This window comes from Sinocyclocheilus grahami, unplaced genomic scaffold (assembly GCF_001515645.1).
Source record: "Sinocyclocheilus grahami isolate Dianchi unplaced genomic scaffold, SAMN03320097.WGS_v1.1 scaffold149.1, whole genome shotgun sequence".
Classification (NCBI taxonomy): Eukaryota; Metazoa; Chordata; class Actinopteri; order Cypriniformes; family Cyprinidae; genus Sinocyclocheilus; species Sinocyclocheilus grahami.
The window spans coordinates 2755659-2777361 of NW_015505328.1; the positions used below are offsets into that span (position 1 = coordinate 2755659).

Here is a 21703-nt window from a genome sequence, read left to right on the forward strand (position 1 = left end):
TGACTGAGATGCATTTATTTTGGAGGGAGTTTGATATACTATATAGTGAATGTATCGTATTGCAAGTCTTTTGTAAAGTGCTTTTGAAATTATATTTTCGTACTGTATGTTTTTGTGGAAAATGTTTTGTGGAACCGAGGCAATTTGTATGTGAGATGACATATCATGCGTGCCTGTTTGTGTGAGCGAATGAGAGACTCTTTTGAGATGTCTTTATCCTCAAGCTGCAATGTAAACTTTAGGATAATGGTACAAAAATAAAGAAAAGCAAAAAAGTGTGTTGCCTGTTTCTGTTTTATTGTCTATAGAGTGTTGATGTAATGATGACTTGCTGATACAAGGACGAATGAACTTGAGCTGTAGCATTCTTTATTAATAAACACACTTGATACACACAAACACAGAGCAACCCTAAGTTAAACGTCCTGGCACACTTACAGTGTGAAGCATCAGCTTTGTTGGATAAATTGATTTCAAGCAGGAATGTGTGACGGATATAATGCTGAAACTGAATGTATTAAGTTATGTTTGAACCAATGATGCACTGAAAAGTCGCTGCCAAATCCACAGCCATAGTTTTAGCACTCTGGCTCTCTGGATTGAGTTGCTTGGTTATTTTAGCTGAGCTTCAAGAAATAGTTCACATAAAAAATGTTTTGTCATCATTATTACACAGAATAAGAAAATTTTATGGCAATTGGATTATTGAAAGGAGCTACTAGTAGAATAAATGGAGACTAGCTTTCAAGCTTCCTAAATGAATTGCATTCACAAATTGGACTGATTCAGTATGGAAGCTTGTTTCCGCCATGGGATAAACAAAAAAAATATTTTCTTCTCACAAATACTTTTCTTCTCAGAATTGTGAGTTCAAAACTGTGGCAGAAACAGGCTTCCTTTTAATTCAGTACATTGGCTCAACTTCAACCGTTTTAAACCACTTTTATGATATTTTTTATAGTGCTTTTACATCTTTTCTGAAGCTTAAAAGCTCTGGTCTATATTTATTGTAATAAGATTTAAAGCACAACCAGCATTTAATTTCACAGAAGAATGTTATATAGTTTTAGAACAAAATGAGGGCGATTAAATGGTGACAGAATATCCAATTTTAGGTGAACTATCCCTTTAAATTAGTGTTTTAGTGACTGCTTCACACAGAAAGCATTCAATGTCTCTGAGGTAACGATTTAAGAGTAATTTTAGTGATTTGGGTTTATTAATTATGGTCATTTCCTTTTGGCAAAATAAACATACATCATTGCATCATTGGTCCTTTAAAATGAATCCACATTTTCATAAACAACAACCTAAAGCTCTCATTTTATAGCACAATCAGTAGTACACAATTTTAAACAAAAAAAAAGTGCTTTTCATTTTTTTTATACATATCTATTACACCGGAAGACCATTATTACAGTATTCTCTCCCTTAGAAGTTTAAATATCTGAATTAATGTTTGTCTATGTGCAAATCAAATCTAGTCCTCCTGGCATGAGTGCAGTGGTTACGACAAAGTGACAACATCAGCGTGTTTCGAACAAAACACTGAAGCCCCTGAATCACCTGAGGCATTTTATATTAAACTAAAAGCAAATAAATATTTTTTTTCTTCTCTAATCAAAGTTGTCAAAGTTCAGAACATTGTCTTCAAAGTGTGTGTGCACATGCTTTTCGTAGAGATGCTGCTGGCAGTCCAGAGGAAACTGCTCGCTGCAGACGGGACATACCCTCCAGTGAGACTCCACGTGTCGTTCGAAACTGCTTTGCTCAAAGTGTGGCGGGAAGATCACCTCACACAGGGGACACCGCTTATGAACATCGGGTCTGGGTGGGGAAGAAAGAGAGTGTTTTAATCTACAACTATGGGAGGTGTTTGAAAGAAAGATTGCTTATTGCTTACTGTGTAATACACACTATGCAAAACTGTTTACAATGGAAACTATGACAAAGTAAACATTTTTAACAGCAGTATGCAGTTGTCAATCTCACTACTGTTTAGTCAGCAAGTGACTCTGAAGTTATCTCAGCAAAAAAAAAAAAAAAGTCCTAACTTTTGGCAGTCAGATGCAACTAGTCATTAATAAAAAAATAAAAAAAATTACTTTCTGCCAGTTGTCACTTTGGAAATGGAAAATCAATTCCAGGGCTATGTTTCAAATGAAAAACGAGCTTACTGGTTATCAGGGTTATTATTAGTAACTGAAACTAAAACCATCATAAAAGCATTTCCAATACTTGAAATAAAAATTAACTGAAATAAAAAAAAATCAGCTAGATTTCAAGGCAACATGTTTCATTTTCATTTAGTTTAATTCGAAGTATTAAAATAACAAAAAATAAATAAGAAACAAAACCAAAAAAACTAAAACAAATCAAAACCACTAAAACCTATATAGACTATATTTAAAACATGATAATAAAATGGCAACAACAACAAAATCTGAACTTAAATATACTAAAACTTTAGCTAACATTAAAATGAAAATAGAAAATGTAAAAATAAAATATATTTCAAAATATATACAAAAACTGAACATAGTAAATAAATGATACTAAACACTGCTGCACACTATGCTGTATATACTGTAGTATTTACGGTCTAATATTTAGAATAGTTTATAGCACACACTTTTAACCATATATCAACTGTAAACCTTTATATGTAGTATGCTTCATTGTCATATGACCTCACCAAACTACAAATGACATCCAGTTAAGTGTTTACGGTAATATTTTATTTCATTTTTTAAATAAATGTAAAAAACCCATTGTTTTGGTATGTCCTCCAAAACTTTTGGCATTCAGATCCAATAATGAGTCAAAAATCCCTAGAAAGATGTATGAAATAAAACGTACACAGACATTTACTAGACATTTACTAAAGACATTTGATATTACTTCTAGTCATTTGTCACTCTGGAAATTGAAAGACGGGTCTAGAGGATCGTATTGTGGGATACAGTGGTTCACACAGTATGCTTTTGTTGTATACCACAGATTTGTGCAAATATATTATTTCTAGGTATTCAATGCAAACGGTGTACAGTATACATATTGCAAACATAGTTATGAGTAAGGTAGCATGGATTTCCAAACATTTACCTGGTATCAAAGCAGAAGCTGGTGTGGCTCTCGTTAGATTCCAGGCTCTGATGATCGCAGACTACAGGGGCCTCACCATCACCTCCCTAAGAAAGACATAAAAACCAAAATGAAACACACACATCATTTCTACTTGACTGAGACATAACAATACAATGTTCTTCAGTGGACACATTTAGCTGTCACCTCTCTATTGAGACATAACAGCTAAGATCTCACACAGACACAGACACACACACCCACACTTCGGACGAAAAGCCACGCCTGTCTGCACACAGCCGGCTTCCTGCAAAGGTTAATGGGCTTTTAACGCAGCAAACGAGAAAGGAGGAGAAAGGGGTCAGCGCCGATCTGCACCCTCAAATATCACAGGCCGGCACCCCCAGTCAATTAGCATAGCCCTCGTCAACATCTCTCTCTAACGAGTCTCTAGCCTCGTCACTCTAATCCGCTAACGAGCTCAAAAGAGAAAAGCCTTAATTGCCGTTTCATGCAAATTAACCACCTCTGTATTCACCTATGAACTGAGGTCTGAGGGTGCGGGGAATGCAGAGGGCAGTGAGGACGAGAAGACGTAAAAAGAGTGAATCAAAGAGTTTGAAGTCAAGAGGAAAGGCTGAAAAACAGAAAGAAAGGCTGAGAGAGAGGAAGAAGCAGTGAAGGCTGCTAAAGGGTGACAAAAATACATAGTAATGCCACATATCAGTTTAAAGACTGGCACAATAACACCCAGGCATTAGCTCTGAAACTTACAAAAACTTATAAACTAGCTTTATGGGTACTTTATATTAGGTGTCTTTAACTGTAATGTACTTGCATCAAAAATAATCAATTGTTTAGTGCAATGTACTTATTGTGTTTATGCTGCATTGCAAATCACGGTAGCACTTTATTTTACAATCCTGCTCCGCATATACATACTATGTACTTATTATAGTAATCAACTGGGAAATAACTAAGCACTAACCCTGAACCTACCCCTAAACATAACATTAACTCATGTAGTTACCTTCCTGACATTACCCAGTACTTTCTTAGGCAAGTACACTGTAAGTACATGTACGTGCACGTGCTGTAAAATAAAGCGCAACCCAAATCACTTTTGCTGCTGTTGAGGTGGGATATGGTTAAGGTTTGGTGGTCTGGTTAGGTTTAAGGTAGGTTAAGGTGTAGGTGTAGGGTTGACGGTGTAATCATAGATGTAACTACAGATATTCATTACAAATGTAATAACAGGAAGGTATTTTTAACAGTAAGTACAAATGTAAAAAACACGATCTATAAAATAAGTGTGTATTCATTTAAATGTAAGTACAAAGTAATTAAAGACACTTAATATAAGGAGGGTAGATTTTATGATAATGTTATGGAGCTTTTGGGTCCTATTTGAAAGAAAAGAACAACTTGTCACCCTCATGTCTAACCTGTATGACTTTCTTTCCTCTAAGAAACAATGAATGGTAACTTAAGTTGTCAAGCTTCAAAACAGATGCAAATTCCCCATAAATGTATCACAAAAATATGTCTGAACTCTGAAGCCATAGTACTGTATTTTTATGCTTGTATCACCCTCCTTTCACAAATGACACAAAGCTAGATACAACTGTCAAATCTTGCGAAACAAACAAAAAAGAATTGGGAAGATCATTAAAGAGAAAGGAATAAAGTGAATTTTTGTGAATCATTGTAATAATAGCTATTTTAAGATAATGCTAAATGATACCTTCATAAATTATTAAAACAAAACCGCAATAAAAAGATTCAATCTTTTGTTTGCTTAAATGTTGTGACCATTAACCAACATCAGAGAACCATGAACATGCAGATGTGTTGTTAAGTTATTGAAATGCAGTATAATATCATTAAAAACACATTTCTGCTTTGGTGTTGATACAGAGGAACTTATCAGTTTTATCAATGGTGCTGTGACCAAAAAGATTGGAAATCAGTTTTAAAGCTTTAACGTCAGAAAAAAACAAACATCTGCTAAATGTCACTGTAGCATCAGACAGGATGTGTTTTAACAATGTACTGCAGATAAGCAACAGCTTTAAAAATGACAATGTCCAGATTAAAACGCACTCTTCCAATACTATCCATCAAGCACTACTTTTAGCAGTGTGAAGTTACATTAAAACAGACCATGCCTATTATACATCTATGTAGCTGCCAAAGAAATATACACAGTAGAAAATGTTGTGGAGTTTTCAAACTATTTCTACTACTCTGTCTTTGCGTACAGCATGTTTCCTTACGTTAGGCCGCTCTTCAGCGGGATTCTCCAGGCCATCAGGGGGGCTGAGACTGCGTGATGGCTGACTGCAGACCACAGGACCACCCCACGGCGGTGGAGCCAAAGGAGGGGGCCTGCAGGTTTGTTCTGGGGATAATGCCCCATCTGCTCCATCTAAGCAACAACAATTCAGGAAGCTCTGAATAGGGCCGTCACATCACAAAAACTTTTAGAAGTTGCATATCAATGTCAATGTTCTCGATACTCTACCAATTTCGACACGACAGCAAAACAAATATATTACACTTATTCACATAAAAATACATACTAAATTCTTTAGTATATATACAATAAAAAATTTTGGGGTTTTTAATTATTACTTTTATTCAGCAACTATGCATTAAACTGTTTAAAAGTGACAGTAGAATCTTGTTTCACATTACAACAGACTTCTATTTCACATAAATGCTGTTTTTTTTTTGCTTTCTGTTCATCAACAAATGAAATGTATATACTGTATGTAAATATTAAGCAGCAAAACCGTTTTCAATATTGATAATAGAGAAATGTTTCTTAAGCATCAAATCAGCCATACTGGAGTATTGACTGCTGAAAATTCAGCTTTGATCATAGGAATAAATTACATTTAATATATATTAAAATACAAAACAACTGTGATGCAATAATATTTCACAATTTTACCGTTCTATGGTATTTATGATCAAACTAATTTAGCCTTGGTAAGAGACTTCTTTAAAGAACAACAAAAATCCTACTGACCTGTAATTTTTTTACTTTTAAATGGTATTGATTGAATAATTATAAATTATAAATAATTAAGTAAACACTTTTTTAAAAAGTAAATATTACTCTTTTATTACTTTAGTATGAAACAAATTCAACCATAAACAGGTCATTATAGACAATCAATCTACATTTTTCAAATAATCTAGTAGTTTTTTTTTTTTACTATACTTACTTTAAAAAAATCATAATAAATAAATAAAAGTAGACAAAAGCTTGCACCCACCCCGGGTCTCTTGCTCTGAATAGGGGTTTCCGTACTGCAGTTCAGCTGGTTGTTGGGGCACCAGAGGAGGTGGAGGTTGGTCTTGTGTATACGGCAGTGGGTATCGCAGAATCATTGGCTCTCTTACGTCTGACCTCCGACTCCCTGCTGCCTCCACTCTGTTCATACACTGCCGCAACTCCTGCAAGAAAAACAAACAGTCAACAAAATATATGATCACAAAGTGAGTTCTCAACATACCTGACAAGAAACACTTATTTATCGCTTACATGAGTAAAAGTAGCTAACACAAATATTGTCAGTGAAATTGCAAAAGATAAAGGACAAACCTAGCTTGATGCTTAAATTACAGCACTGCAATAATCTCGTAATCAAAATTATACACCGGCTATTTAGACACGACAAGAACCTGAATTAAACTTCTTTGGCCAACAATCTTCAACCAAAGAAACTGAAATCTTGAGTACTATATTACCAGTCTGTAAATAGCACTGACATAGTGTATAACTCTCCTTGCTTTTTTACTCTTTTTCTTGTTCTTTCTTTCCTTCTCCTTTGACCTCATATCCGTGAGCCATTATTAGAGGAATTATTCGCACATTTAACATTTAACACAAGTGCTGATGGGTAATCAGGGAGCTGCATGTGGCATTTAGCCGTGACTCTTGGGGCTCAAACATTCACACTCTGCCTGATTTCAGCGTCTTACCTGCTAAGAATCAAATTAAGGTATTTAATATTTAAAGATTCTCATTAACATTTAGAAGATCAAGCTAATAATACCAGCTTTAGAAGATATTGCAGCTTTTTGGATCTTTGGATAGCAAACAAAGAACACAATACTTGAGTATATAACAACAAACTCTTTATAGGAACAAAAATGATAAGAACAGGGTTATATTATAAATGCTCTTACCTTCTCCAGTCTCTCTTTCTCCCTGGTCACCACCACAAGACTCTCCCTCAGAGCAGACACCTCTCTGACCTTCTCTGCCACTTGAGTCTATCAAGGAATTCATACGATTTATTTTGAGTGGCATCTGGACATATGTTTTAAAACCGCTCTAAAAACACCACTTGAAAGTGAAGTGTGTGATTCTAAACCACTAAAGGCACGAAACAGAGTTGTGAGTTGCAAGTCCTATAATATTTAAAAACAAATGAGGAGTGGCTATAGATTATTAAGCAAGCATATATAGGCTATTAAGCAATCTTAATTCTGGACTTGAAATGTTGGAGTGTTTCTCAGGACTGAGACATTTTTTGACCAAAAAAACTGAATAAATTTTCCATTCGTTTCGAAATGATTTGTTCAAGCTAGAAACACTAAAAAGTTAATGGTTCAAAAGTTCAATTTCGAGTTTTGAAAGAAGTCTTGTATGATCATAAAGGCAGCATTTATTTGATCAAAAATACAATAAAACATACGTATTGACAATTATTATTACAATTTTTAAATAATTATTTAACATAATATTTAAATATATTTGAAAATGTAATTTATTCCTGTGATGGCAAAAGCTGAATTTTCAGCATCATTACTCCAGTCTTCAGTGTCACATGATCCTTCAGAAATCATTCCAATACACTGATTTGGTGCTTAATATTATTATTTAAAAAATATTAAATATTATAAATTAATATTTTTGTGGTCTGCTGATTTCCTTCTCTTTCTCTCTGTTTGAGTTATCATTGTGTAAATGCTTGTTTGGATTTGAAGTTCAGTTGAAATGGGTTTACTACGATCTTACCCTGCTCTCCAGCAAACAGTCATAAAGCATTTGGTGAGAGCGTGTGCATACGTTTAAACATGCTGTAAATAAAAGACTTTCCTTTTGATGGTGTCTCTAGCTTTGTCTAAATACTCAGACAAGAAGAGTCCTTTACGACCTCCTTTCCACTTGGCTAGCTCTGTCCTTAATGACTGCTGTGTTCACACACGCTCAGAAGACTGACGGAAATGTGATACCTCAGTCAACCCGTGGAAGTGTTTGCACGTTTGTGTGCACTGACATCTTATGCAAATGAATGTGTGAGTATCTGTGGCTGGCTCTTCCCTGTGAGGTTGAAGGAACCTGAATCATGTATGTACACCTCTGTGTGTTGTGTGTGTTTACGTACTTTAAACCGCTGCTCCTCACTGGCTAGCAGGAGCTTCAGGTTTTCATTGATGGTGTACTGCTCTCTCCATTTCTCCTCCATGCAGGCAAGCTCAGCTTCGACTGACACACTGCACTCCTCTTCCTCCTCGTCCTCATCCTCCTCCTCTTCATCTTCGTCGTCTTCCTCCTCTTCCTCTTTTTTCTCTTCCTTCCCCTCCTGTCCAGGTCTGCCTTCAATTCCCAGTCTCTCGGCATCTCTTAGTGTCACAGGTTTGATCTCAGCAGGATATTGATCTTTCAAATGTTAATGCATAAGAATTTGGTCACAATATTATAGAGCATATAAAAAAATCGTGAAACTGCTGTGTGACGTGACACAATAACCAATAATAATAATCACCAATGCTGCACTTATTTGATCAAATATACAGTAAAAAGTGTAATATTGTGATACTAATACTATTCGAATTTAAATGAACTGTTTAGTATTTAATAATATATGTTTCATATATTACTCCATTACTAGAGTCTTTTGTGTCACATGATCATTCAGAAATTATTACAATATGCTGATTGATGCTCAAGAAACATTTCTTATTATTAGCAGTGAAAACGGTTGTGCTGCTTAATTGTGGAAATTGATATACATACAGTATATATAAATTTTTTTTTAAACTTTTTTGATAAATGGCATTTATTTGAAGCATTCATTTACTTCAAAAAAACTTACTGAACCCAAAGCTTTTATTACTCATATTTATTTATTCAATAATTTTTGTATTAATTTTTACTTTTTTTATTAATTTTTAAAGGAACCAGTTTGACGATGTGTGTTGGAGTTTAAATGTGTTTCGATTCATTTGTCTCCTTGCCAATACCTGTGGGAGGCGTCTCAGCATCTGGTGTGTGTAACTCCTGTGTGGTCTCTGTAGAGGCATCATTCCTGTTACAGTCCTAAAACATATGTAATACTTTAAGATTTCACACAAAAATATAGGAGGGTGTTTTCACGATTTATAAACGACTCATCAACAAATGAACACGACTTATAAACCTCAACTAACATACATAAAAACAAAATGTATGATTGCTTAACATCTTGAAGTGTATCATTGTAAGAGTTGCATTTTTTTGTAAAATGAACAACTGGGTAAAGCCATAATTTCAGTTCCTCACCCCCTGCTGCATCTCTTGTTGCTGTGTCAGTTTGGTGACTTGTCTTCGCAAACGTTGGCACTCTCTGTATTTCTCTTTGTAGTGCTCTGCAGCCATATTCAGACGCAGCTTTAGTTCCTCAACCTCCTTTTGTAGCTCCGCCTCCAGCTCTGAAACTACACCCACTCCAGCCCTGCCCTGAAATAAAATAAAGAATAAATAAAATAAAGCAAGAACGCAAGAAAGAGAGTTATCTCACAGTTCACACTGTCTAAACATTGCGTCTAAACCATGTGTTCTTCATATTGTTATTAACAGATCTTCATAATTAAATAAACATAAGGGCCAGTTAGTTGTGATTACCACTTCCTGTGATGCCTGGCTTCTCATCCTGTCAAGCTGATTCTGAGCATGTCTGCATTCTTCCTGGGCTTCAGCTAAATAGGCTCGTAGGTCTTCTGTCTCCTGACGGGCACGGTACAGCTCAGCCATGGTGCGATCTTGCCCGCCGGAGGCATCACGTAACTCAGAACCCAACATGGTGGCCTGCTGCCGCGAGGCCTGGAGCTGCTCCTCAGCTTGACGCAACTGCATTTTCAGACACTGGAGATGCACACAATGCATTAGGAAGACGAAGTATGATTTATGTGAACAAGCACTATATAGTATATAGTATATACTCACCAAGGCTGCATTTATTTGATCAAAAGTACTGTAATTCTTAAAAAATTATTTGAATATGCTGATTCAGTGCACAATTATTTTAAGTGCTCAATTATTAATAATGGTTCTTATTATTATCAATGTTGAAAACAGTTTTGCTGCTTAATAATTTGGTGGAAATCTGATTCTTTGATGATGAATAGAAAGAACAACATATATTTGAAATATAATATATTTAAAAGAACAACATAATGCAAATCCTTTGTAAAACAAATGTTGTCACTTTTGATCAGTTTAGACTTTAAATTTTAGAGCATCCATGCAGCATTGAAGTTTTAAAATTTTTTATATCTTTCTTATCTCAAACATTTAAGTTGTAGTAGTTTTTTTATGGTTTTCACAAAAATATTAAGCAGCAAAAACATTATAATAAGAAGAAATATTTCTATATTAGAATAATTTCTGAAAGATCGTGGAGTAATTGCTGCTGAAAATTCAGCTGTGCTATCACAGAAATAAATTACATTTTAAAATATATTAAAATAGTTATTTTAAACTGCAATAACATTTTTCAATATTGCTGTTTTACTGTATTTTTCTTCAAATAAATGCAGCCTTTGGTGAGCATAAGAACCTTCTTTTGAAAACAGGGGGAAAAAAATCATACTTATTCCAGAATTTGGACCGGTAGTAAATATATTTAATGTATTTGTATTTATTCTTTAAACAAACATCTATTACGGCATCAGCGGGGTGTGTGTCCCTCTCTGTGCGTAGCCTGTGCAGTTCCTCCTGGTACTGTGCGATGGTGACCTCTCTGTTTAGCTCCACTGCCTTCAGCATCTGCAGCTCTGCACTGAGTTTAGTGTTTTCCAGCTCGGCACTGCGCACGTGAGACTGTAAGCGTGAACACACAACATGGATCAATGCACGTCACTTGACTGATCGATGCATATGATTACAGTTTATAACCTGTAGATACTACACGCACTTACTTTGTAAAGCTCCCTCTCGTCTCTCTCGTTCTTCAGTTGAGTTTGTAGACCGTCCCTCTCAGAAATCACTTTCTGCAGCCTGTCTCTTAAACTGGAAGACACAAAAAACAAAATACACCATATAAACCCTCAACTATAAATCTGCATTCTTATCCTGAGAGTCCAAGTCAAAATCTAATTCAGACTTGAAAATAAAAATGTAAAACGGAAACATTATGGAATAAAATATATATAGACCTATATATTTTAAAATTTGTGCAGGTCACTAATCATATAATCAAATTTGATCAGATGTTTTTGCCTCCATTGAAACACAAGACGGTCAATGGATCATCTCAAATATGAGAACATGATCAGCAGGTTATCTAATACTTTGAAAAAAAATGTTTTAATTACCTCAAATTGTTATGCTGATAAAATAAATCAAATTAAAATAAAAAAATAATTAAATTCAAATAAATACTCAATAAAGCATTTAAAACTAGTTGTCTCAGACTTTTGGACCCTTCTTTAAATATGTAAATAATATAATATATTCATGTCAGGTAATGTGTGTTCGGGCCTTACCAGTCCAGTTCAGTCTCTTTAAGAACAGCTTTTTGTGTGATTTCTAGCAGGTCCTGTTCAAGTTGTCTGACTCTGGCTTGAGCCTCCTCCTTCTCCTCACGCAAGCCTTTCTGCAATTGGATAGCAAATGCTATCAATCACACCTTCCAGCCAATCAGAACACTCCAGGCATTTTATATATATAATAAGCAACTAATTAATATATAAGCAATTAAAATATTTAAGTTAAGAAGAATTTACAGCTCTTATAAACAAGTTCTTCTAACACACAGCATATAGATTAAAATTTTTTTTAGAAATTTATTAGGATTGTTACACACAGAGTAATTCATGGGGAATAATAGAGACTTCACAGACTCTTTTGATAATGTGGCAGTTTACAGGAGACTTAACTGAAAGAGAAAATAAATATCAGAAATGCAGGTATTATTCTGATCCAGTCTTTCCCTAAAAAAAACAGTCCATGGCTGAAGTTAATTTCCCAATAGTATGATGTCAGCAGGAAAAGAGGGGGCTTCGATTTCACTTTTGTTGCGGCGGCTCATATTTAACAGTCGTCATCAGTAAATCACAGTAACATCTGGTTCTGAAAGCACGCATACACGCCTTGTCCTCTGGCTAATCTGGTGACTCGTGGTGTTTTACGGCCGATGATGTTTCGGAATTGCAGCACAGGCAAATAAAATGTGAGGTTGTAAAATTAGCAGCCACAAAATATATACTTATGTTCTCACGATAAAGAGGAAGTCTATTTTCATATGTAAGTTCTGACAGTTTAACAGACACACGCACACTTATGGCATATGAAAGGGTTTGTGTGACTGGGGTGTGAGAGAGAATTATAAAAGTGTTAATGTTTTATTTGTGGTGTTCTTTGTCCTTTGTGACGCTCATAATTCACACTTACAGACTTCAGAAGAAACACCAGGGGGCGCTGAAAGACCAGCAAACCAACTGAATCACATCCTGCTGTTTTCTGGGCCCTTTAAGATTTTAATGTGCTTGTTGTGCAGTCAAACATCAACACCACATCAGAGCCAAACCGAATCTGCAAAGATGTTCTTTTTTTATGCTGGGGGGAAAATCACATTTTGTGAAATGGATTTTACATGGTAAAATGTGGTACATGGATGAAATTAGCTGGCCATATTAAATAAACAATGCAAGGGGTGGGGATCACCACAATATCCTTTGGTATTGATGGTGTTTGCATTGTTTTATTTATTTACTAATTTTTATGCCATCTAGCACTCTTTTAATGGTAAGAAAAATTTAAAAAGTCTGTTTTAGGTGATAATTAGGCAAATACATTTAAAATAATATTTAAAAAGGGATACACGATATAGACTAACTAAATAAACTGCCTTTACACTGGTACACTACTGTTCAAATGTTTGTTTGTTTTTTTAAAGAATTTAACTCTTTGGATGCTTTAAATTCTAAAAATAAACCTAAAAAAAATATTAAGCAGAATAGTTGTTTTGATAACAAAAAGAAACATTTCTTAAGCTGCAAATCAGCATATTAGAATGATTTCTGAAGGATCATGTGACTCTAAGGATGGAAGTAATGGCTGCTGAATATTCAGCTTTGCCATCACAGGAAAATTACCAATTACATTTCAAAATATCTGAAAATACAAAATTGGGTAACACTTTATTTTAAGGTGTCCTTGTTACATATGTTACATGTACTTAATATTGTAATAATAATAAATGATGCATAATTAGATGCAAGTAACCCTAATCATAAACCTAACCATATAAGTGCATGCAGTTAATTAATATTACTCAGTACTTAAATGCATAATTTCACTGTAACAAGGACACAAATTTGTAATAATATTTCACAATATTGTATAGTGTATATAGCCTACATCAGAGTACCATGGTATTACCATCTGGTACCTGAATAATGATAATACCGTCACATTACCATATTTTGTAAAGTCAAATGAACAGGAATGACAAAAAGTTCAGAAAACGCAGATTAAACATTTTAAATAAAGAAGCTATTAATAGGAAATAAAAAAATGAGGGCTATCAACATTAACCAACAAAAATGAAAAACATCAATGCATTTATTTAACTTGACATTATAACTATCACACACCCCTCTTTAAACCCCACCCTCTAATGAGACATCAGCCAATCCAATGTTTGCTAACTGCTTAGATATGAAATGATTGGCAAGACTGTTTCTGAAAAACAATAACAAAAAAGCTGCCTATTTTTATGCTCTTATCAGAGCATGAGGCTGCTACAAAGACAGACAGGACACATTTCAATTATATGTATCAGGTAGTAGTGACGTATTATGTGTGGTATTTCAAAAAAGAAATCACATACAGCACCTTTAAATATAATCAAAATTAGCAGACGAAAAAGAGAGAGAAAGAGAGCGGGAGAGGGAAAATGGCGTGACTGGCTGCTGTTGTCTCAGTGACTGGGCAGGTCTCCTCCTTTCTGTTGAATGGTTTTGGTGGACATTAACTCCTGGCTGCGTGCACACGTTTGACGTCACGTCTACCCTCTGTGGTCGACATGGCACTGCCATGATAACAGATGTCCAAGTAAACTTTTCTCTGTCTCGCTCTCTTTCTTTCTCGGTTTCTCAAACTCCCAATTCTTTCACTCCAAGTAAATCATCCTCAGCACAGTCAGAATTAAGTATGGATAAATTACATGACTTTATGGGGAAGGTCAGTAATGCACACAGAGACACGCACATGGCCATTATCTGATAAGATAAAGTGCTTTGTGGGAGTAAGTTCACCGTCAGTCAAACAGAGAAGCGTTTTACACTTGGAGACAGAAAGTCTTAAAGCACCAATGTGCACAAACACACACAGGAGAGCGCTTTGATGTGCAGATAACTTGAACTTGTGATCTCTGGTGTGTGTTACATGCTGTTTAAACACTGTGTGTGTGTGTGTGTAAGCCATCTTTGCTGCTTCGTTGGTTGGTCACTTTTATGTGCGAGTGTGTATTTAGTACCTGGTTCTGTTGTCTCTGTCTCTCCTGTAGCTGATCTCTCTCCTGTGTGAGGAGGCGTAGTGCTTTCTGCAGTTCTTTGCACTCCTGTTGAACTTCCTCAACACGCTGCTGCTCATACACACATATAAAGATAATAAGACACAAGCTTTGTTCCAAAACCTAGTGAGATGCCTTGCTTCCTAAATAGACAGCTGCCGTCTAAGACAGCATCTTACCATAATGGAAGCTCATAAGTGACTGATTTAGAAGGCTGTCTATCTATCTATCTATCTATCTATCCATCCATCCATCAATCTATCAGCATTTTAAAATACAGCACACACAAATATTGGGGAAAATAATCAATTTTAATTACACTGCACTATTTTGTTAAAGAATGTTTTTCAGTGCTGAACTAAACAGATGTTTATATATTTTTTAATGTATTCATTTTTATTTACTATTTGTATTCTACTGTATTGTATTATAAACAGTGTGTTTATCGTTGACATTTCTCTTTTCCTGTATTTTTCCCCCTGGGATTGTCACAATGCATCATTGCAAACAATACATGCAATTTTGCTTTATAATTTGGATAAAACAAGTCAGCTCAAGAGACAGCATGATTAGGTTGTCTACATTTTGTATCAAGAGTGCACCTGTGATGCCTTAGGTTTTGGAACAAAGCAGGGATTTGTATTCTTGTTTGTGTGATTTGCATACCTCAAGTAGTCCAGTCTTTGTCGTCACAACCAGTATGTCTGAGTTCCCATCATCTTCCACGATCAGTAGCTCCTCCCCTGTGGGTGTGGCCGGGCGGAATTGGAATGGTGTGCTCGCACCTCTGATTTCACCCGTGTGTGTGACATAGCAGAACTGATAAAACTCACCATCACTACGGGGAACATAATATCCTAGGAAACAGCATGTAGAGTATTTGATTACAGGTTTCACCATTTTAGATGTATTGTCTTATACTATAACTTACAATAGAAAGGTCATCTGCAAACAAAGTAAAGCAAAAACAAAATTCCCTACAAAATTAAACAAACAAAACAAAACATCACAGATTCAGTCTGCATGAACTTTCAAAAGTTCTGAAATCAAAAATAATGACTCTTTAATTTTTACTTAAATAAAAATAAAAATAAACACCCATTTTTAATCATCCAATCAAATAAAACAAAAAACATGATGACATTAAATAAAAAATTATTTGGTCTTACTGCACAAAAAACTAAAAACAATTAACATGAATAAAACCCAATTTCACAGTCCAATTAAATTATGATGGATAAAAGCAAGTTTAACCATCCAATCAATTCCGGAAAAATAAAATAATGTCCCACCCTTCACTTTTCTCCTTTTTCACTACATCAAATTACAGAAGTAAAATAGGTTGCATAGGGCAATACATGTTGACTTTGTGTGTGTGTGTGTGTGTGTGTGTGCATGTTTATGTGGTTTATGAGGACACAAATTTGTATAATAACATGGGTATGACATAGGTATTACAACGAGAAGGTGATTTATGAGGACATTTTCAGTGTCCCCGTAATTCAAAAGGCTTATAAATAATTCAGAATGAGAAAATCTAGAAAATCCTGTGAGAGGTAGGTTTAGGGGTAGGGTTGGTGTAGGGCAATATTAAATATGGTTTGTACAGTATAAAAACCATTACACCTATGGAGAGTCCCCATAAACCATAAAAACAAACCTGTGTGTGTGTGTGTGTGTGTGTGTGTGTGTGTATACCCTGAAAGATGATGGTTCGGTGAACAGTGGATCCCTCAGTGTAGTTTTCAGGCATGGGAGACCAGAGAAACGTGTAGTAGTCTCTCGCACTGCTCCAGCCCACCTAACACACACACACACATATACATAAGAACAGCAAACCAGAAGTGAGTCAGAACTAAAACTTTTGTGACCAGACCAATGAAGGCCTTTGAAAACAGTTACAAGTAAAACGTATAAAACACAGACTAGTTCATTTTGACCAAAACGATACAAGCAAAACTATATAAACACAGAGACTACATAAAATGTTTAAGGATCACACAGTCAAAACAGATGGAAAGAAAGTGAGAAAGAAGAAACATTACTTACTAACAATACATTAAACCTGTGGGAAGTCTTATTACTTTGTCTCATATAGTTTTCACAGGTTATAAATATCACAATAAGCTCAAGGAGGGATGGAAACACTTAGCCTCCTTTCTGAACTTCTTAGCCAGAAAAGGGGGCACAGTGTGTGTGTGTAGGGTTGGAAAAGGAGGAGTAATGGAAAAAAAGGACCTCGAAAAAGGTGAAAATTTTACACATTCTTCAAAGGCGGCTAAAAATTGTGTGGTTACTTTTAAAAGTATGAGTGTGCATGTGAATTTCATCATTTCTGCCTTTGAAGCACGTGTAAAATTTTCACCTCCATAACCACCCATATTTGTGTGTGTGTGAAAATGAGTGATTGCATGGTTTTATGCAGTTTTAAATGAAATATGATGGAAATGAAGAAAAGAATGTAGTCCACCATCATAAACATGTCACATACAGTAACTTCTTACAGTTACAAACAAGACACACACACACACACACACACACACACACACTATCAGCAATTTGTCATCGTGATTTTTCACAGCACTACCTGACATTTACTTTGATTACAATATATCACATCTGTAATCTCTTTTTTTACAGAAAGTATTCTGCTTTCATCTGGAACGTAGTCATCTGTGAAGAAATCAACTATTAATTACAGAGAAGAGAAGTAAAGAGGAGAGCAAGAGGAAAGAAAAAGAGAGAAGGAATTCGAGTGTGTTTCAAACAAGCCATGCTTGTACACACATGACCGATAAACGATAAATTAAATAATAAGAGGGCTGACGTAACTATAAATCAGGTGCATAAGAACATATTCGGCATGTGTGCGACAACTTAATTATATAGTACACCGAGTGAGTGTGTGTGTTTGTGTGTATGCATGATTACACAGCATTTTTTGTATTGCTTAAAGGTAGCCTATTTCAACATGCCTCAACATACTCCTTCATAAAGAGTACTATATTCGTCCACTCTGCAAATTTAAAATATAGGTTTTCTTTTTTTACACTTAGGGATACTGCATATACAAACAAAAAAGTTACAGTTAAATATATGTAAAACTTTACATATAAAGAGATAAAATACTGTACAAGTATTTATATATAATTAATGTCATTTCATATGAAAATATCAATTTAATTTAAAACAGAAATTTTGCACATTAAATAAAAAGGGACATTGCAAGTACAAATTAAAAAGCTGCAGCTGATTCTTTTTTTTAGAATTTTACAAATAAAAAGATAAAATACAGTTATTTATATATAATTCATAACATTTAATTAAAATATGAAATTAATAATTTAAAACAGAAATTTTGCATTTTAAGTAAAAATAAAAAATATTATAAAGTGCAGTTATTCACACATAATTAACAACATTCAATATAAAAATTTAAATTAAGTTTTGCATGTAATGTAATTCTATTTTAGCTGAGTAAAAATAGAAACAGCAACAACCTCTACACACAGATTTTTTTTTTTTTTTTTGCAAAAAAAAACATTGTTAATTAAAACTATTATGCAACTTGCTGCTTTCCAGAAGGAGCAGAACTTTCTCTAAACCACCAGAGGGAGCCTGTGGTTCTCTAAGTAATATAAAGCACAGGTTAAGGTGTGTGTACTAAGTGTGTGTATATGCCTGAGGAATAATTCCCACATTACCTCATTAATAATTTAAATACGAGTCCATAGATATTGTCAGAATACATCCAACCATAATGGTCTACCATATAAGTCTGATCTTATCCAGTTATGCATTATACATAGCAGCTAATATCTGTTATTATACTAAATCTTATTGCAGATACAAGGATGAAAGGAGAAAATACTAAAGCAAAAGCATAAGGAAGGATTAATTTGTTGTGGGAAACGCCCACAGCATCCAGCACAACAGCCCATGCTATCAATCACACACACACACCGTAACACTATTCCCCCGTAAACTAACCATCAAAACAACAGGGATATTGAGCGGATTAACCATCTTTTTTCCAATCCACATTTTTCCCCTGCAACCCACCACTCTACATGCTGTCTGGAAAGATCTGGTTGATTTGAAGTGCCTTTTATACCAGTCATAAACTGTCACTGTATCTTAACAAGATGTAAAGTTTCCGTGTGCTCATTTCCTCTTGATTAAGTGCAAGACTAAATTTCGAGATGAAAGAAGAGTGAGAGAAAAAAAAGTGAGATTAAATCGGGTGGATAGAATTTTCTAACAAAAAGCATTGCTGTGTATGAAAAACTAAATATTGACCAGATGTTAGTGAAATATGTCATGTGTACCAACCTTAAATATGCCAACCCAGTCTTTGGGATGTGGGGTGATGAAGGGGGTGAGTGTGTAATGACATTCAAGCGCGGCCTGCGGGAGGAAGCTTTTCCCAACATTCTGGAAGATGACATGGGCGAAGTTAGACGTCTCCATGACAACACTTCCTCCTCCACCAGCAGATGCTCCCGTATTACAGGCTGACAACATCATAAGTGCTCAAGGAAAGCCTGTGATTGGTCTACCTGAAACAAGAAGGAATGAAAATTACAAAGAAATAACAAGGTTTAACTGACACAGTTTCTCTTTGCCTAATGGTTAGAGAGTCGAACTTGTAACCCAAAGGTTGTGGGTTCGAGCCTCGTACCGGCAGGGATTGTAGGTGGGGGGAGTGAATGTACAGCACTCTCTCCCACCTTCAATACCACGACTGAGGTGCCCTTAAGCAAGGCACCGAACCCCCAACTGCTCCCCGGGCGCCGCAGCATAAATGGCTGCCCATTGCTCCGGGTGTGTGTTCACGGTGTGTGTGTGCACTTTGGATGGGATAAATGCAGAGCACTAATTCCGAGTATGGGTCACCATACTTGGCCACATGTCACGTCACTTTCATAATACAGGCAAGGGATATTGTTCAGTCAGAGAGTCAAATATTGCTAAATAAACCCCAACATGGACTTGTATCACCCTGAATGAGTTTATTATTACCTAGCTCCTTACCAAATAAATAAAAGGACTTGAAATAGTGATTTGAAATGTTTTTATCTTACTTTTAGAGACCTCAGCGAGCCATAACACAACCATAGCTATGCAGAAAACATTGGTTTTACAGAATGAAAGGTCAATTTTACAATACGGCCCATGAATTATTACTGAAGTAATAATTAATAGAAGTAAGTCTCTACTGATTCATTTAAATTCCGCAAAGTTTATATTCTTTATATTCATTTAATGATGCTGCTTTGAAAGTGATGCAGCAAAAAAAAAAAAAAAAAAGGTTTACACTGAAAATTGCATGACGGTGTGTTTAAGCAACACAGAATTTGCAATAAACTATAGGTCATTCTACTGCATTAAAATGTTATTTAGATGCTTAAATATTTTGGAGCTGACATACATTTGGGTTATGCCCATGTGCAGCTGCATGAGGAAGACCTGCCCTACTGCAGGCCGGATGGGGCGATGCCGAGTAGGCCTGTATGCATGGCACTGCTGGTGCTGCTGTCATCCCTGTTCAGGCCTTAACCGTCAATGACAGCTCGATTCAATACAGCAAATAACATATTCGCACTGAACTCATTATATGATGGTTTAAAACATAACATTCCTTGTTAATCATACTAAAGCATGTTTGCTTAAACCGAAAGCGACTTTCTAGATATATTTCACTTGCATCATGTCGCTAACAAGTCACTGCGGAATTTAATGGTAGTTACAAGTACACTAGATGATGTAGCATTTTTCTATACATGTAAGTTATTTATTATACGACGTAAATTACTGGCGGTGGCCTTAGAGGATGAGCTGATGAGTTTTATTAATTCCACTGCAATCCCACCCCTAAATACATCGAGATGGACCGCATGCATTTCCAACATATATTTCCAAGATTATCATTATATATCTTACAGTCGTCACTCAATAAGTCCGTTATACCTGTAATCCATGTTTACTTGAAGATCTGTCACTCTAGTTGTATAGATTGCTAGATAACGCAGATGGAGAGTGTCTCTGTCATGTAGCTGAACCGGGTGTCAACATGTTTTGAGAATCTAGAAACGTCATCCTACTTCCGGTCGGTTGCGCACTGTGATTGGTTTATTTACTCTGGTCACCGAGATCCGTGTTTTATCATTGGCTGGTGAATAACCCCGACAAAATAGAGATGGGAGGTATGATTCTTTTCAGAGAATCGGTTCTCTCAAACAGAACAACTCAACTCAACATCAACTTACTGATTCCGTTCGATTCGTAAACGAATCATTTAAATCCGAATATTATGGAAAAATGCCAAGCGTTACTGAAGACGTTAAAAGAATATGGTTATATTGTATGCAGATATTATAGTTTTAGGAAACGTTTTATCATTTAATATGTTAAGAGATAGCTAAAACGTATATAAAAAGTATATCTAGTTATGTAGTATATTAAGTATATCTCTGAATGTCAAATATGTCTATGAATATGTTTATAAACTCTATGAAGTACGCTACCTTTTAAAGGAAATTGTGAATAGTCCTATTTGTGAAATGATCAGTGTGTACTAGAAAAAAAATTATATTATTTATTTATTTTGCAGCGTTTGTTATTGAAAATATTCATGTAAGTGTTATATTATGTAGAACAACAACGAAGAGATTTTAGCACAACTGTCATTCTTTGATTTGGGCAACATGGTCATAAGTTCACTTAGAAGCCTAAAGCGTCTAGCCATTCTTAATCTTTTAAGAAGTATCATCTTAATTCTATTCAAAGAAATCACAGCAGCAACTCTGGGAGAAACTGCA

The 21703-nt window shown here is 35.3% G+C and overlaps 1 protein-coding gene across 2 annotated transcripts; it reads right to left on the minus strand.

The window, feature by feature from the left end:
* Positions 1 to 665: 665 nt before the first annotated feature.
* On the minus strand, positions 666 to 20960 carry LOC107592002 (tax1-binding protein 1 homolog A-like). 2 transcript variants are annotated; one of them, XM_016281326.1, is made up of 17 exons: positions 20853 to 20960; positions 19215 to 19441; positions 16581 to 16683; positions 15549 to 15739; positions 14847 to 14954; positions 11851 to 11960; positions 11284 to 11374; positions 11021 to 11185; positions 9989 to 10228; positions 9647 to 9823; positions 9349 to 9424; positions 8490 to 8764; positions 7285 to 7371; positions 6369 to 6549; positions 5361 to 5512; positions 3106 to 3191; positions 666 to 1827 (listed from the first exon to the last, which is right to left on the minus strand). In XM_016281326.1, exons 2-17 carry the CDS (start codon positions 19407 to 19409, stop codon positions 1617 to 1619), a joined length of 2448 nt encoding a protein of 815 aa, XP_016136812.1. In that variant the 5' UTR covers positions 19410 to 19441; positions 20853 to 20960; the 3' UTR covers positions 666 to 1616. The 2 variants fall into 2 exon arrangements, with proteins under 2 accessions (XP_016136812.1, XP_016136814.1); XM_016281328.1 differs by lacking the exon at positions 11851 to 11960 and adding an exon at positions 14344 to 14345 and having other exon boundaries at positions 11284 to 11362.
* Positions 20961 to 21703: the final 743 nt, after the last annotated feature.